The following is an 18,533-nucleotide window of genomic DNA, read 5'->3' on the forward strand; positions in this document are numbered from 1 at the left end:
CATACTAGTGGTTTCAGGGGTCTGAACCTACCAGACTACTGGTTACAGGGGTCTGAACCTAACAGACTAGTGGTTACAGAGTTCTGAACCTAGCAGACTACATGTTACAGGGGGGTCTGAACCTAACCTTATAATGGTTACAGAGGTCTGAACCTAACAGACTACTGGTTACAGAGGTCTGAACAGACTACTGGTTACCGAGGTCTGAACCTAACAGACTACTGGTTACAGAGGTCTGAACAGACTACTGGTTAACGAGGTCTGAACCTAACAGATTACTGGTTAAAGGGGTCTGAACCTAACAGACTACTGGTTACAGTGGTCTGAACCCAACAGAATAGTGGTACAGGTTAACCTAACAGACTAGTGGTACAGGTTAACCTAACAGGCTAGTGGTTACAGAGGTCTGAACCTAACAGACTGGTGGTTAAAGATCTCCTCTCTCAGTAAATATCTATCTCTCACCCACTTTACCCAGTGTCTCTCTCTCTCTCTCTCTCTCTCTCTCTCTCTCTCTCTCTCTCTCTCTCTCTCTCTCTCTCTCTCTCTCTCTCTCTCTCTCCCCCTGCCTCAGCCAGTGTCCCCTTGCCAGTACCAGTTCCTCTCAGTGTAGGGCTGCTTGTTGTCTGCTCACTCTCTGCCCGCCCTCTGAAGCCTGGGTTATGGTGAAGAAGACAGGTAGACATTCTAAATGTGTCTGTGTATATTGTGTTTGTGAGGGTTTGTGTATAGCTGTGTGTGTGTGTGTGTGTGTGTGTGTGTGTGTGTGTGTGTGTGTGTGTGTGTGTGTGTGTGTGTGTGTGTGTGTGTGTGTGTGTGTGTGTGTTTGGTTTGTAGGTTGTGTGTTTCTCGGGAGACGGTTGACATGTCTGTACTGCTAACATCCGTCCGGCAGAGAGAATAATCCAGAAGCTTCCTAGCAGGTGGAAGTGAGGCATGTTGTTTCTGAAGGCTGTGTACAAATGTAAAGTCGAAATATGCTTTAAAGATATATCAGTCAAAGCCTCTGATTGAAGTCTGTGATGGAAGTCTGTCTATGGCCCTATGTTTTTTTGCGGTTCGTGTAGTCTGTGTATTTCTTTGCGTGCTAGTGATTCACTTGTCTTTTTGTATGCGTGTTTCACATGTCTTTCTGTGTGCGTGTGTGTGTGTTTCTGTGTCTTTCTGTGTGTGAGTGGTTGTGTTCATATGTCTTTCCTTGTGCGTGTGTTTCCGTGTCTTTCTGTGTGTGTGTGTGTTGGTGTGTTCACGTGTCTTTCTATGTGTGTGTGTGTGTGTGTGTGTGTGTATGTGTGTGTGTGTGTGTGTGTGTGTGTGTGTATGTGTGTGTGTGTGTGTGTGTGTGTGTGTGTGTGTGTGTGTGTGTGTGTGTGTGTGTGTGTGTGTGTGTGTGTGTGAGAGAGCGTTGACCTTAGTGAGTGAGGCATGTTAAGCCGCTTCGTGATGTCATGGCGGTGAGCGGTAGTCATGCATCGTCTGCGCTAGCTTGCAGAGAGCTATCTATATCCTACTGCTGCTGCACACGTTTTAAACTTCATCAGAGTCAGGATCAAGGGACACTCGCTGGGGTCCATACAGACTCCAGGTGTGGTGGGAACATTGTTGTTGTGAGGCTCCCTGGGCACCTCCACATTTGAAACAATATCCAGTAACACTCATGACTCATGACGGACATTTGTGTTTTCCTTCACCTGATGCTGTGAGCTGCACTTCCTCACAAAGTCTGCATCATGCAACCAACTCTGCAACCACAACAACAACAGGAAGTGCTCCATACCAAGAAAGAGTAGTTAGGATCCATTAAGACCTGCCGTCATGTTTGTTGGCGTTGATGGATATATGGATCTCTGGAAGGCAGCGCCTCAAACTGCTGCTCACACATACACACACGCACATACACACGCTCGCACACACACACACACACACACACACGCACATACACACGCTCGCACACACACATCCATGCACACATAGACACACACACACACACACACACACACACACACACACACACACACACACACACACACACACACACACACACACACACACACACACACACACACACACACACACACACACACACACACACACACACACACACACAGCCCTTGTTTCCCATGCTTAGCTGTCCATCTCATGTTTCTGGTTCTAAATCTACAGTTCGCTAATACCTAGCACCATTCAGAGCCCCTGACAGATCAGCTGAGGGCTTAGGATGTGACTGGAGGCTCTGGGCTTACAGCGGGGTCTATAGCCATACAACAGGACTGTAGATCTGCATCTAGAACAGAACTCTAGATCTGGCTCTAGAACAGGACTCTCTAGATCTGCTTCTAAAACAAGACTCTAATTCTTGTTCTTGAACATGACCCTGGATCTGGTTCTAGAACAGGATTCTAGGTCTAGACATTAAATCTATATATATTTAGATACACTAAGTCTTTGAGCAGCAGATAGGGGTTCGCTCCAATATGCATATAGACAGCGGTCATTAGGGATGGAGCCCAGAATCTTTTGGTTTGGAGTCAACCACTCTAATCACTATCCCATCGCCTATTTAACTCCAACTCCCATTCAGATTCAGAAAACTTTAGTGTCCTGCAAAAGCGTCTATGACGTGGCTCGTGTCAGAGTCAAAGGTTCATTTAGTTTAACGGCAGAGAGCATGAAGGAGTCCTCCTCCAATCCTCCCCACCCTTCTCTGTAGTTGTTTATGATCAGACGAGGCATTAGACATGGCAGATGGCCATCGTACCTAGAACTCCAAGTTCCATGATTCCATCTGCTACACCTGGCCTGTAGCGTGTTCAAGGTATTCAGGGTGCATGCCGTCCTCAGTTCACTGCAGTGCCAGAGACAGGGTAACCTGAGGTTACGTAAGAGCACCTTGGCTTGCTGTGTTTCCAGACTCAACGCCAGCAGGCGGCTCAGCTCTGACCAGAGGGCAGCGGCCTTCACAGGCCCGCTGGCCACCATGCTACCGTCCATGTTCATGTCAGCACAGAGAGATCGGATGTTTATGTTTTATATGTGTGTTTGTGAGGGTGTGTGTGTATGTGTGTGTGTGTGTGTGTGGGTTTGTGTGTGTGTTTGTGTGAAGAGAGAGAGAGGTCGAGAGAGAATGTTTGTGAGGGTGTGTGTGTGTGTGTGTGTGTATCTGTGTAAACAAGGCAGACAGCATGTGAGGCCTAGTTGCGTAATCACCACAGGGCGCTACAAAGACATGATTGTAATCCGCAAGTGGAGTTAAAAGAGCGTGGGAAAGAAAATAGACGGGGGAGAGAGGGAGGGGGAGAGAGTGTGAGGGGGGGGAGACATGGACAGAGAGAGAGGAGGAGAGAGATGTCAGAGAGACATGAACAGAGAGAGAAGGGTGTGGGGTGGGGGGGAGAGAGAGAGAGGGGGGAGAAATGGACGGAGAGAGAAAGAGGGGGGGGCAGAGGGATGGCAGAGAGAGAGAGAGAGAGAGAGAGAGAGAGAGAGAGAGAGAGAGAGAGAGAGAGAGAGAGAGAGAGAGAGAGACATGGACATGGAGTCCATGGAGAGACACGGACAGAGGAAGAGACAAATAAATGGATGGTCTATTTATTAATTATTATTATTAATATTTATTTGGAACAGCTTAACCACAATATGGTCAGTACTAGGGTAATTGTTATATTTATGTCATCTCTGTAACTCTTATATGGGTCTGTAAGCACCGTACATTAAATGCTTGACATTAGGATGATCTGGGCAAAAATGGTAAAACGGGTGCTACTCCATAACAGTTTGTCTTTCAATGCATGGTGTAGAAACTGTTGATGGTATAATCTGCTGGTACTGCAGCATCAGCAGCAGTGCAGATCCAGGCAATGTCATTGTTAAGGTGATAGGGGTCCACCACAGGCCCACGGGCTGTCATCGCTCCGTCAGTGAGCGGCGACTCCACTCTGAGGAGTAGATCTTCACTGTCTGAAAGGTCAGGGGTCATCTCGACACCCCCCCAGTCAACACCTGGGTCGTGTCAAAAGAAGGTTGGGTTAGTTTACAAGATTTGGTGAAATGCAGGTGTGCAGTTATAGTTAAAGTGAATCGATCAAACCTTTCCAGGTAACAGAAAATTCTCTCCATCTTCCTCAAGTGGATTTAAGATGTGTTTTCCAAAGCTGTGTTGTTTTGCTTTCCTTGCGATTTTCGTTAAACATGAATGCATCTTTAACCAGGCCAGGGGTATGTCTTTCCGTGAGCGTCTGATGATTTACCAACTCTCCATGCATATCACATTCATTGTCTGGCAACATCACTTTAACATCACTTTGTTTGTTTGTATGTTACCTACAAGCATGGTCTTCGTCTGCCTTGGTAATTGTATGTACCCCACTGACATTTGACTTGTATTTATGACACCTAGTGGGCAGAAACAAAACTCTATGATCATCACCAATCTAGACATATCTTGAAAGCATGGAAGGGACGGATTCTCTCCTAAAAGTGAGCTGATCTATGTTGGCAGGATGAGTTGAAACAAACAGACAGCCTCTCACCTGATAACGTGAGATTCAGGAGCTGTCTATGAATCAGGACTTCATCTGATTTGTTAAAGGTCCCATGGCATGCTACTTCATGGATGCTTTTATATAGGTGTTAGTGGGCCCCTAATACAGTATTTGAAGGCGTTCAAAAAATTCAGCCTTGGTGCAGAATTACAGCCTCTACGAGCCAGTCCCACAATGAGCTTTCCACAAAAGTACAGTTTTTTAGTGGCTGGTCAAGGTGGAAGGTGGGGGTGTGGCCCTGAGCAGCTTGCGGACATGGTACCATTCGCTAGGGTTGCAGTGGATGTATCGCAATGGCTCGGATTCATAATATCATCCGGAGGTGCACACAGCTTTTGGCCGTGTTCTGTAAATATTCTAGAACACTCCGGTGCTCCGGTGGGGGTCCTGGAGCTCTGTATCTAAATGATATAATATAATATATAGATATCTATATTATATATAATATACATTATCACAACAAAAAGCTGTGTGCGCCACCAGATGATATTATGAATCTCAAACGACTGCGTCAGGTTCTCCGGGATTGTCTCCCGCTGGTGCCCCGTTGCCGGGGCACCAGCGCCGGAGAACCACCGCCGCATGGCACCACCGCCACGGGCCTCCATCACCGTCGCCGCCCGGCAGCGGGGCTCAGGCGGGAGACAATCGTGGGCAACAATCCCTTTTTCCTCCATGTAGAGGTTCAATCTGGACTTCAGGGAGTCAAAGCCAAAGTTCCTTTCCCCTAATTCCTTCTCAGCCATGGCCGAGATAACCCCCACTACGAGTCTCGTTGTGGAAGCACCAGAGACGTCAGAGAACCAGACGCAGTCCAGTCTTTTCACCAAATGGGAGCTTTACGCAAACCTTACCTTATGTCACGTGTAATGCGCCATAACACCAACAGCAGAACGGTTATCCAAATAAAAAAGAAGTAAGTGTTTGTGTATTCAAACACACACACAGGTGACACTCGTTGTCTTGTCATTGCCTCATTGGCGGGCCAAATTCTCTGGTCGGGCAAAGCAGAGAAATGGGAGGTAACCTGGCCCCTTATGCCAAATTCCAAAATCGGCGCATCTGAGCTTTTATTTTCAAAGGCGGAGCAGGATACCTAGTGCTCGTTTTACACCTAACGTAATTTCTAGTCACTGGGGGACCATAGGCAGGCTAGGGGAACTCATATTAATGTAAGAAAACCTCATAAAGTGAAAAAATAAATCTTCATGGCATGGGACCTTTAATGATCATATTTTCATATTTCATTGGCAGACATTCTGTATATAAGTGACACCTTTCCTTTCTCCTGCCCCTCTCCTCCTCCTTCTCCCTCCTCCCCTCTCCCCCTCCCCACCTATATCCTCCTCTCTCCTCCCCCTCTCCCCCTCTCCCCCTTTCCTCTCTCCTCCCCTCTTCCCTTCTACTCCTATTCATCCTCTCTCCTCCCCCTCTCCTCCCCTCTCCCCCTCTCCACTCTCCTCTCGTCCCCCTCTCCTCCTATTCCTTCTCTCTCGTCCCCCTGTCCTCCCTCCTCCCCTCTCCCCCTCTCCTCCTATTCCTCCACTCTCCTCCCCCTCTCCTCCCCCCCTCTCCCGCCTATTCCTTCTCTCATCGTCCCCTCCTCTACCCACTCTCCTCTCCTCCTATCCTCTCTCCTCCCCCTCTCCTCTACCCTCTCCCCCTCTCCACTCTCCTCTCCTCTCCCTCTCCTCCTCATCGTCTTCCTCTGCTCTCCTCTCCTCTCTCCTCCCCTCTCCCCCTCTCCACTCTCCTCTCCTCCCCCTCTGCTTCTATTCCTCCTCTCTCCTCCCCCTCTCCTCCTCATCGTCTTCCTCTGCTCTTCTCTCCTCTCTCCTCCCCTCTCCCCCTCTCCACTCTCCTCTCCTCCCCCTCTGCTTCTATTCCTCCTCTCTCCTCCCCCTCTCCTCCACATCGTCCTCCCCTGCTCTCCTCTCCTCCAGCCTACCAGAACCACGCTGCGCCTCCTCCTCCGGCGCCTGAGAGGAGGAGGGTCCAGTGTTTCCGCTGCGGGGAGATGTGTAAGGGGGAGGTGCTGAGGGTCCAGGCGAGACACTTCCACCTCAACTGCTTCACCTGCACAGGTGAGCACCGTTAGCCATGGTAGCCAGAGCTGCCTACCGGGGCTCCCATCCTGTGGGTCGGGGTCACCTCATATGCAGATCGGGCTCACGTGACATTAGTCAATTATAATATTTGATGGCGAATGTTCGATTTATAATGCAGAAGGTTAAAGGTCCCGTGTTGCCCCAAATGTGTTTCCAACATAGTGCACTACTTGATAGCCATAATGCACCATAATAGTGTTCAACTGATGCACGTCCTTCCTGTTACGGTGGGGTGAGGAGTGGACTCAAATGCGAGCGAAAAGAAGGAGCAGCAACCAGCGATGCGTTGTAAACGAAATATCTTATTTACTGAAGTAATGAGCACTCACAAAAACACAGGTTTCACGCCGAAAAAGAAGGTGGAGAAACGTCTTGAACTCTCTTAACAATAGGCACACCGGAGAAGCACTTTGTCGTAGGCTCACAACAACAACCGCTTGTGAGGTTACAGCAGGGATTCAGGGGGGCGGAGGGGATGAATAGACCCTTAAAGCCCAGGTGATCAACTCGTGAGGCCGACGGTGAGGGGACAACTGCCCCGCGGTCTTTGTGTGTTGTGTGTGTGTGTGTGTGTGTGTGTGTGTGTGTGTGTGTGTGTGTGTGTGTGTGTGTGTGTGTGTGTGTGTGTGTGTGTGTGTGTGTGTGTGTGTGTGTGTATGTGTGCGTATCCAACGCACTATATGGATTTATATGTGTGTGTGTGTGTGTGTGTGTGTATATAGGGTCTGTATGGATGTGTGTGTGTGTGTGTGTGTACACAGTGTCTATATGTCTATGTATACAGTGTCTGTGTGTGTGTGTGTGTGTGTGTGTGTGTGTGTGTGTGTGTGTGTGTGTGTGTGTGTGTGTGTGTGTGTGTGTGTGTGTGTGTGTGTGTGTGTGTGTTTTTGTGTGTGTGTGTGTGTGTGTGTGTGTATACAATGTATATATGTCTGTGTGTATACAGTCTCTCTATGTGTGTCCCCAGTGTGTCTCGATGTGTATCCCCAGTGTCTCTGTGTGCGTCCACAGTGTGTCTCTGTGTGCGTCCACAGTGTCTCTATGTGTGTCCACAGTGTCTCTGTGTGTGTCCCCAGTGTCTCTGTGTGCGTCCACAGTGTCTCTGTGTGTGTCCCCAGTGTGTCTCTATGTGTGTCCCCAGTGTCTCTGTGTGCGTCAACAGTGTCTCTGTGTGTGTCCCCAGTGTGTCTGTGTGCGTCCCCAGTGTGTCTCTATGTGCGTCCACAGTGTCTCTATGTGTGTCCCCAGTGTGTCTCTATGTGCGTCCACAGTGTGTCAGAGATTAATCTGTGTGTTTCCCCAGTGTGTGGCTGTGACCTGTCCCGCGGGGGCTCCTTCCTGCGCAGCGGGGACTACCTCTGCACGCTGGACTACCAGCGTCTGCACGGGACGCGCTGCCAGGGCTGTGGGGAGTATGTGGAGGGGGAGGTGGTCACCGCCCTGGGGAAGGCCTACCACCCGGCCTGCTTCGTCTGCACCTCCTGCAGGTAGGACGCCCCGCACCACACCCGGGGTTCAGAGGTCAACCAGCCGCAACCCGTAGTCCAGATGATGAAGGACAGCGGTATCTCCTCCGCCCGCTGGAGGCTGCTTCACCAGCACATCTCTGGTCTGAGGCACCAGGCTGAATGTGGAGCTGGGATGTACTGAAGGTTACGCGGCTTTAGATGATTAAAGGTCTGCATCGTTATATGTTTATGGATGAACATAACGATGCGGTTGTGTCACATGTTTATGTTAACATAACGTTGTGGTTGTGTTGGGTTTATGTTAACATAACGTTGTGGTGGTGGCAGTTGTGTTAACATAACGTTGTGTCAGATGTTAACCGGATAACATAACGTTGTGTCCGATGTTAATGTGTTAACATAACGGTGTGTCAGATGTTATTGTGCTAACATAACGTTGTGGTTGTTTGTGTTGTGGCTGTGTGCTCCAGACGTCCGTTTCCCACCGGTGACCGTGTCACCTTCAACAGGAAGGAGTGTCTGTGTCAGCACTGCTGTATCCAGCCCCACCCCTCCGTCTCCAACGACATCTCCTTCTCCAACAGTGAGTTACCATATAAACAATAACATCATAACAATTAGTAAACATAGCAGTAACTACTCCTTCTCCAAATGTGAGTCACCATAGAAACAATAACATCATAACAATTAATAACCATAGCAATAACTACTCCTTCTCCAACTGTGTGTGTGCATACGTGTGTGTGTGAGTGTGTGTTTGTGTGTGCATATGTGTGCGTGTGTGTCTGTGTGTGTGTGTGTGTGTGTGTGTGTGTGTGTGTGTGTGTGTGTGTGTGTGTGTGTGTGTGTGTGTGTGTGTGTGTGTGTGTGTGTGTGTGTGTGTGTGTGTGTGTGTGTGTGTGTGTGTGTGTGCAGATTGTGTGGGCTGCGGGATGGACATAAAGAACGGCCAGGCTCTGCTAGCGCTGGAGGGCCAGTGGCACCTGGGCTGCTTCAAGTGCTCCACCTGCCACCGCCTGCTGACCGGGGAGTACATCAGCAGGTAGGGGGGAGACCGTCGCCCTGTCTCTCCTGGCTGGCCTCTCAAACTCCATGGCTGGCCATGGAAACATCACTTGTTTTTCAGACACTAAAAAAATGCTTTGAAAATGAGTTGAATCTGAATTAATCCAGCTTTAAAAGCAGTTCTCTTCTCTGCTATCACTCTGCTATGTTTCAGAAACGGACTGCCCTACTGTGAGAGAGACTACCAGGTCCAGTTTGGGGTCCAGTGTGACGCCTGTAATCAGTTCATCATGGGCAAGGTTTTAGAGGTGAGGACATTCTGCAGAAAATGTACATTAACATTCTAGAACATTGCAGAATAGATAGCTTTATATTTCACTTTCTAGAGAACATTTGAGCGAGGATTGGCTTTATGTTTCACTTTCTAGAGATCCTTCCAAAGATGTGGTCATTCTCGTTATCATTCGAGAAATCATTTCAGCGGCCATGGTAGGCTTAGAGGGCAAAGCAGAGAACATTCTAGAGAAGAGAATCAACACACTGTATGAACCAACACAAGGATCTACCACATGTTGTGTGTGTTGATGAAGTGTGTGTGTGTGTGTGTGTGTGTGTGTGTGTGTGTGTGTGTGTGTGTGTGTGTGTGTGTGTGTGTGTGTGTGTGTGTGTGTGTGTGTGTGTGTGTGTGTGTGTGTGTGTGTGTGTAAACATCTGGTTGGAGAGTCCCTACAGAGAGGGAGGGTCTCTCTGTCTCTCTCTCTCTTGCTCTCCTCTCCCCTCCCTCTATATCGCTCTCTAAGCCTGTCTTAGAGAGAGAGGAGGAAGGGAGAGATGGATAAAGAGGCCGGGAGGGAGAGAGTAAGGCTTGGGGGGATGGAGAGAGGGGGAGAGTAAGGCTGAGGGAGAGGGAGAGAGGGGGAGAGTAATGCTGGGAGGGAGAGAGAGAGGGAGAGTAAGGCTGGGAGAGAGATAGATTGAGAGAGGGAGAGAGTAAGGCGGGAGAGAGAGAGAGAGAGAGAGAGAGAGAGAGAGAGAGAGAGAGAGAGAGAGAGAGAGAGAGAGAGAGAGAGAGAGAGAGAGAGAGAGAGAGAGAGAGAGAGAAGAGGGGCGAGGCAGGGAGGAATAGTGAGAGATAGATCAGCAGAGAGAGAGTGAGCAGGGGAGTTAGGGGAGTGAGGAGAGGAGTTTGTGGAGATAGAAGCGGGCTGGGGAGGCAGGGAGGAACAGAGAGAGACCAGCACAAGAGAGGAGGTAGAGAGAGAGGAGCCAGAGGAGCACTAGGAAGGGTGGTTGGAGTGAAATGAGCAGTAGAGGTAAGAACTTTCTCATGTCTTCCTGTGTAATAATATGAGAACATATGAATGATAAGAAGAGTGAGGACGGTAGTGATTGAGTAGACCTTAGCTGGCAACTGCTTTACTGACGCCACAAGTAATCTAATACAACAATATGATGTCCATTTCACACTTTTTAAAATATATGTACGTGTGTGTGTGTGTGTGTGTGTGTGTAGGTGTGTTTGTCTCTGTGTGTGTGTATGTGTGAATGTGTGCATCTGTTTGGAGGTGTTAAGACAAAACACACAGACACACTAACAGACGCACACACACACACACACACACACACACACACACACACACACACACACACACACACACACACACCACACACACACACACACACACACACACACACACACACACACACACACACACACACACACACACACACACACACACAGAACAACAACCGGACCAGAGAATGAAAGTCTGTATGTTTCCATAACAACCAGACCACTGGGGGAATGTTCGCTCATTCTTTCAGGATGTCTTCATAGGGCCGGGCTGAGATGACATCAGCACACTGCAGTGATGTCATCATGTTGCTGAAGAGCTCCATCACAGAAGAAGAACTCAAAAATGTTTTCAGATGTGGGACCTTACCTCTAAGAACCTCGAGAGGAACCTAGAATAACAAGAAGCTCCCTCTAGTTCAATGTCCTCATGTTAACATGTCCAGTACACTGCAGCTGGACGCATAGTGATGTCACTAGGAGTGTTATGTTGATGTTGTCCATCTTCACTGGGTTTCAGGCTGGAGATAGACACTTCCACCCAAGCTGTGCTCAATGCTGCAGATGTGACCTTCTCTTCAGAGAAGGAGAAGAGATGTTCCTACAAGGTGAGAGAGAGACACACATTTGAGAGCATGTCTCTCTCACACCAACGTTGGTGTGATGCTCAAGGCATCCTTGAGCAAGGCAGCACTTAGCCCTACCAGCTCCTGAATGACGTGATGTATGATGTATGGGAGTTCCCCAAAGGTCACTGTTAGACGCTGTGTGGACACTTGATTAGGGGAGTCCTAGTAGGCCCCTGGGAGCTGAACCGACCCTAATGTGATCTACCCCTCCTCTCCTCAGCCTCCGTCATGTGGCACCCCGACTGCAGGAGCAGCAGCAGTGGAGACACCCGCTCCAGGGTCAGTCCACACACCTGTCTGACACCTGTCTGACACCTGTCTGACACCTTTCGGACACCTGTCGGACACCTGTCGGACACCTAGTTACACCCTTAATTCAACCCTTAGTTAAAACAGGGTTAAACCCTAAATTGCACCCTAAATTAAACCCTTATTAACACCTTAGTTACACACTCAATTAAACCCTTATTTACACCTTATTTACACCCTTAATTAGACCATTGTTTACACCCTAGTTACAACCTTAATTTAACCCTTTGTTATAAATTCTGTTTAGTTCCTAATCCAACTCCTAAAAAGTGGGACAATAGTCTATGTTAATTCATATTTGAGTTTACTCTATTGTTTATTTACCATGGACCCTTCATAGTTCACTTTATGAGTGTCATGCTAGTGTGATATGTGATCAGAGGCCTTCTTTTATAATGAGAGGTTAAGAAGTGTCTGGTGTCTCTGCTCTTCCCTCCTAGAGGTCCACAACCCCCAGTCTCCATTACCTCTTCCCCCCGTCTGAACTACAGGTCAACCCTGGCTAGTAACTCTGTGTTAGCATGGTAGTAGCATGGCTAACTAGCTAGCTAGCCTCTGCCTGCGTATGCCTTGCAAAACTAAACCAAAGATAGTCGCGTTTCATGCTGCTGTGGCTGGTGAACCAGAGCAGATTGGTGGTAGCAGGTTGGGTCCTCTACCGTTCCTCCTGGGCAGGGTTTAGGTACCTTTGAGCAGTGCACCTTCACCCTCATGTGGCCTGTTACTGTCACCCCCGTAAGGGTGAAGGTTGTTGGTTTTGCATGTTGTTGGTGTCGGTTTGCATGTTTGACACCGGCAGCCTTGTGTGTCCTGTGTTCTGGAGAACCGGCACATTCTTGTGTTCTGCGTTCTGGAGAACGGCGCCCTCGTGTGTTCTTTGTTCTGGGGAACCGGGGCTCTCGCAAGGCATTAACACTGCCAGGGTTAAGGGTTCCATTCCCTGTCTAGTAGAGCAAGGCATTAACAGTGCCCGGGTTCCACAGCATGGCATGTAGGCTACGATGATTTGTTTGCTTGTAACCACATTGACCAGAGAACTAGCACTCCCGCCAGGCTAACAAGCTGCAAATTAGCAGGTGATCATAGCTAGCATAGTAATGCATAACTAGCAGGTCATCAATACAGAGAACGTGGTTTGAAGTGAGTGTGTGCCTTCTTATATTGAGATCAAGTGAGAACAACAACTCAAAGTCTCATTAAAAGTCTCTATTGGGGCGTCCCCGCGGCTCACTGGGTAGAGCGCGTACCATTAAGTCCCAGTCCTTACCACAGCGACCGGGGTTAGATTCCTGCCCATGGTCCCTTGGTGTCTGCTTGTCTTCCCCTCTCTTTCCCATGCCTTTCTGTCATACTTTCTGTCATATCAAAAGGATAAAACCTTCAAAAATAAATCTTTAAATACACATAAAAAAAAAAGCTCTTGTCCTTATCCATGTCCTTCCCTTGGAGCATGTTAAGTACCTCCGGACTCAGGAGGGTGGGACGGTGGTGGTTATTGAGCCCTACCAGGTCCGGATGAGCTCCGCCAGTGCTGCCCAGAATCAGTAGTGATGGGCTGGCCAGAAGTTACAACCATCTCTCACCTAATACCTAAACGAGCCACCTCTAACCTAATACCTAACCCACTTAACCTCCTCTAACCTTATAACCGTACCACTTAACCTTCTGTAACCTAATAAATAGGCTTAACAATCTCTAAGCTAGTACCTAAACTTAACCATCTCTATAGTTGCGCCACCAGCCAATCACAACATGAATCTGAGCAGCGTGGGCGGGCCCTGTGGTGGGATTCATAATTATGCGGTACAGTTAGAAATACGACACCATGAGATAAAACTATTGATTTCATTGATAGATGTGTTCTGCTTGACTGCGTGCTTCTCAATGGCTGGGAGAAGAATAGGGAGGAGGGAGGAGGGAGCAGAGGGTATAGGGAGGAGGGAGGAGGGAGCAGAGGGTATAGGGAGGAGGGAGGAGGGAGGAGGGAGCAGAGGGTATAGGGAGGAGGGAGCAGAGGGTAGAGGGAGGAGGGTATAGGGAGGAGGGAGCAGAGGGTAGAGGGAGGAGGGAGGAGGGAGCAGAGGGTAGAGGGAGGAGGGTATAGGGAGGAGAGGGTATAGGGAGGAGAGAGGAGGGAGCAGAGGGTATAGGGAGGAGGGAGGAGGGAGCAGAGGGTATAGGGAGGAGGGAGGAGGGAGCAGAGGGTAGAGGGAGCAGAGGGTATAGGGAGGAGGGAGGAGAGGGTATAGGGAGGAGGGAGCAGAGGGTATAGGGAGGAGGGAGGAGGGAGCAGAGGGTAGAGGGAGGAGGGAGGAGGGAGCAGAGGGTAGAGGGAGGAGGGAGGAGGGAGGGAGGAGGGAGGAGGGAGGAGGGAGCAGAAGGTATAGGGAGGAGGGAGCAGAGGGTATAGGGAGGAGGGAGCAGAGGGTATAGGGAGGAGAGAGGAGGGAGGAGAGGGTATAGGGAGGAGGGAGCAGAGGGTATAGGGAGGAGGGTATAGGGAGGAGGGAGCAGAGGGTATAGGGAGGAGGAAGCAGAGGGTATAGGGAGGAGAGAGGAGGGAGGAGAGGGTATAGGGAGGAGGGAGCAGAGGGTATAGGGAGGAGGGAGGAGGAAGCAGAGGGTATAGGGAGGAGGGTATAGGGAGGAGGGAGCAGAGGGTATAGGGAGGAGGGAGGAGGGAGGAGAGGGTATAGGGAGGAGGGAGCAGAGGGTATAGGGAGGAGGGAGGAGGAAGCAGAGGGTATAGGGAGGAGGGAGCAGAGGGTATAGGGAGGAGGGAGCAGAGGGTATAGGGAGGAGGGAGCAGAGGGTAGAGGGAGGAGAGAGGAGGGAGGAGAGGGTATAGGGAGGAGGGAGCAGAGGGTATAGGGAGGAGGGAGGAGGAAGCAGAGGGTATAGGGAGGAGGGTATAGGGAGGAGGGAGCAGAGGGTATAGGGAGGAGGGAGGAGGGAGGAGAGGGTATAGGGAGGAGGGAGCAGAGGGTATAGGGAGGAGGGAGGAGGAAGCAGAGGGTATAGGGAGGAGGGAGCAGAGGGTATAGGGAGGAGGGAGCAGAGGGTATAGGGAGGAGAGAGGAGGGAGCAGAGGGTATAGGGAGGAGGGAGCAGAGGGTATAGGGAGGAGGGAGCAGAGGGTATAGGGAGGAGGGAGGAGGGAGCAGAGGGTATAGGGAGGAGGGAGCAGAGGGTATAGGGAGGAGGGAGCAGAGGGTATAGGGAGGAGGGAGCAGAGGGTATAGGGAGGAGGGAGCAGAGGGTATAGGGAGGAGGGAGGAGGGAGCAGAGGGTATAGGGAGGAGGTAGCAGAGGGTATAGGGAGGAGAGAGGAGGGAGCAGAGGGTATAGGGAGGAGGGAGCAGAGGGTATAGGGAGGAGGGAGCAGAGGGTATAGGGAGGAGGGAGCAGAGGTTATAGGGAGGAGGGAGCAGAGGGTATAGGGAGGAGGGAGCAGAGGGGTAGCGGACGTTAAAATACAATGTCATCCATGTTGAGTTGAACTTACATGAACTTACACATGAAACTGACATGTTTTCCTGATTGCGAAGTCCAACCATAATTAACATTTATGCAATTTGAATCAGGTATCCGTCTCCGGGCCTTAGTCCCTCCATGTTCTGCTAGAAACAGCTAGCTCTTTCTCCCCGCAGGCGACCAGGTCTTCGACGGAGAGCCTCTCATCCCGGCCGGGCTCCGCCGTGGCCACCTCCCCAGGTCACTGCATCTACGTGAGTGAGGATTAGAGCGGTACACTAGAGGACCACCAGGAACCCTGCTGACACTGACCATCCAACACACTGGCACCCCACAATACAGGACCACCAGGAACCCTGCTGACACTGACCATCCAACACACTGGCACCCCACAATACAGGACCACCAGGAACCCTGCTGACACTGACCATCCAACACACTGGCTTCCACAATACAGGACCACCAGGAACCCTGCTGACACTGACCATCCAACACACTGGCATCCCACAATACAGGACCACCAGTAACCCTGCTGACACTGACCATCCAACACACTGGCTTCCACAATACAGGACCACCAGGAACCCTGCTGACACTGAACACCATCACAACAGATCATACATCAGAACACATGGAAAAATAAAAGTCAATACTTAGAACTATTATTTGAGTGTAGAAGTGATCACTACTATTAAATGAAAAAAATAATGATGTAGAAGTTTTTAGCAGCAGAACACAAAATTTCATTTAACAACATTTAACAACATTTTAAGCAAAACCAGCTATTTCTGCCACAACGTTTTTTCGTTCCGGCAACAACTTTTAGTTTCAACATTGAAATCTTTTCATTTTGCAAACAATTAGTTTAGACGCAGAGGCCTTGAATGACTGCTCATGAACTGATAGCACGATGTGGAGAACTGTCTTCCCTGTTTTTTAGTCGGTTTTGACTCGTGATGACAATGTTTATCTCTTTACAAGGTGATCTTCTTGCTCTCTAATGTAGAGGAGCATATAGGCTTATCATTGTGACGGCATTAGTTACCTCATGTTTTCTCACTCAAACTCAATTCACTGAAAACGTTGCAGATTTTGATCTTTGAAGTCTGTGTTTGAAAAAGCAGCCTATGAACCGCTCCGGAAAATAAGCCTCAGCGACGATTTTGGTTCATAAATGAGGATACAACAAACTGCAGCTTCATTTTCTAAAAGTATGGTATGCTGCTTTTATGTTTAAGGCTTTCGATGGGCTAACCCCACCTCCTTTAAATTATGTATTAAACAGGGCTAACACGGGCGTTGGCCCCAGGGCCACCAATAGAGACCTGTGAGGGGCCACATAGAGAAAAACTGTGCCGTCAGCAGCACCCTACTGATCCAACTTTAAGATCCATCTCAAACAGTGGCTCAAGGCAGACCAGACCCGTGAACACGTCTGGCTCGTTGTGTAAAATATTGTGTCCTTTTTTACTTGTTTAAATGTGTATTTGTTTAAATTTGTACTCACTGTAATGTTTTTGTGACCTGCTTATGGCATGTCTAACTCTGGCTTGTTTACTTCTCTTGCTAAAAGCCGAAACATCAGGGCTGATTTTGTGATCTTCATCTGTCCTTCATCCACACAGGACCCCCCCTTCTGAACATTCTCCCCCATCCCCCGATTGATCCACAGAAGCCACTTAGACACCACTTAGCATGTAGAAAGAACAACAGAAATAATGAATTTAAAGACTTTCCATCTACTTTTGCCTTATATATTTAAATCCAAACACCCTTCTTGCAGCTACCTTGAAGGATTGCGGGAACACTAATTTCTTCTAATGAAAGAGATAAACAGCTACACACTAGATGTTTTCCTCAAAAAAAATGGCTGCCTTACAAGAACCACTGGAACCTCTTTAAACCAGTAAAACACTGGTGTAGTGTACAGTGTACAAATCGAGATAAATCTAATTGAATTCGAGTGAAGCCCAATAAACCTACCACATCTCATCTGAATGTCAGCATCCAGACAAACCATAATCCCAGTAGAACCCTGGTTTTCCTGGTTAGCCTTCTTTAATCCACCAGACAATCCTGACAACCATGAATCTCAGGGACAGCATTCGGCAGTAAAGTCCCAGTTTTGGCTGTTGATGATTTGTTGTTTAGGTATTCTTGCGGTAAAGTAAGAGTGTCTGTGTTTGGAGTCAGTAGATTAGCATAAACAGCAACACATTCCGTCCAGTTCCAGGATTCTGCTTGACGATGTATCCATGGGAGAAAGAAAACGGAATTTCCTCATAGTGACCTTTGAACCCTCACCCTAACCCCGACCCTCCAACCCCTCCCTCTCCTCGAACCCCAGGCTAAAGTAGACGACCAGGTGGTTGATTACCGAGACTTAGCCGCCCTCCCGAGAGTCAAGGCCATCTTTGACATCGATAGCCCGGACTTGCTCTCCTACGGAACCTTCCATGAGACCAAGAGCCACCAGTCCTCCAAGCAGGACCGGCCCCTCCCAGCTCAGGTACCCCCCTCAGCCATCTCCATGGCAACTTCCCTTACTTAACTTTGGTCATTCAGCAGACACCTTTAAACCGTGCGGTTGCAGATCAACTACGGTGTCCTGTCCTGGCCGTTATTGTGTAAGGTGGCCTGGCCTGTATTGTGTAAGGTGTCCTGCATTGGCATGTGTGGTGTAAGGTGACCTGGCCTGTATTGTGTTGGATGCCAGTAGGTCCTTCCATAATGGTGGAGTGATGAGGTTCCTTGATAGAGGGATGAATTATATTTTTAATTGAGAAATTTGAATTTTTCTTCTAAATACAAAGGAAATGTTGGCGAAAGGACATTTGGCTATGTGAGGCACATCCGATAGAGGGTTAAGCTTCTCGGGAACATATTCATTCAACATCTCCTCTTTCCTTGTGTTTAGTATCAGCCAGCAGGAGTTTCCTCTCCTCCTCTGAATGAGGTAAGGTTTAAAGTATTTCATGTTCTAGGAATAGATAGAGCAGACACATAAAACTACATTTAGTCGTTAAGGTAACCCTTACTGATCTGTAAAGGTCTACAGTATATCGCTAGAGCTCTAGATGGGTTCAGGTCTACAGTATGTGACTAGAGCTCTAGATGGGTTCAGGTCTACAGTATGTAACTAGAGCTCTAGATGGGTTCAGGTCTACAGTATGTGACTAGAGCTCTAGATGGGTTCAGGTCTACAGTATGTAACTAGAGCTCTAGATGGGTTCAGGTCTACAGTATGTGACTAGACCTCTAGATGGGTTCAGGTCTACAGTATGTAACTAGAGCTCTAGATGGGTTCAGGTCTACAGTATGTGGCTAGAGTTCTAGATGGGTTCAGGTCTACAGTATGTAACTAGAGGTGCTGATGGGGTGTGTTATGAAGGTCTACAGTGTGTGCTGATGGGGGTGTGTTGTGA

At 48.9% G+C, this 18,533-nt stretch overlaps 1 protein-coding gene across 1 annotated transcript in view; it reads left to right on the forward strand.

Annotated features, from left to right (window-relative positions):
• Positions 1-600: 600 nt before the first annotated feature.
• LOC130371642 (actin-binding LIM protein 1-like) overlaps positions 601-18,533 on the forward strand; it is a 22,330-nt gene continuing 4,397 nt past the window's right edge. Inside the window, exons 1-11 of the mRNA XM_056577484.1 lie at positions 601-678; positions 6,485-6,625; positions 7,953-8,136; positions 8,589-8,701; positions 9,034-9,160; positions 9,338-9,431; positions 11,217-11,304; positions 11,546-11,604; positions 15,285-15,362; positions 17,456-17,617; positions 18,026-18,064. Of these exons, the coding sequence (XP_056433459.1) occupies positions 663-678; positions 6,485-6,625; positions 7,953-8,136; positions 8,589-8,701; positions 9,034-9,160; positions 9,338-9,431; positions 11,217-11,304; positions 11,546-11,604; positions 15,285-15,362; positions 17,456-17,617; positions 18,026-18,064 (1,101 nt within the window). The 5' untranslated portion in view covers positions 601-662. The remainder of the gene's footprint in view (positions 679-6,484; positions 6,626-7,952; positions 8,137-8,588; positions 8,702-9,033; positions 9,161-9,337; positions 9,432-11,216; positions 11,305-11,545; positions 11,605-15,284; positions 15,363-17,455; positions 17,618-18,025; positions 18,065-18,533) is intronic.

Source organism: Gadus chalcogrammus, chromosome 18, assembly GCF_026213295.1.
Source record: "Gadus chalcogrammus isolate NIFS_2021 chromosome 18, NIFS_Gcha_1.0, whole genome shotgun sequence".
NCBI classification, from domain to species: Eukaryota; Metazoa; Chordata; class Actinopteri; order Gadiformes; family Gadidae; genus Gadus; species Gadus chalcogrammus.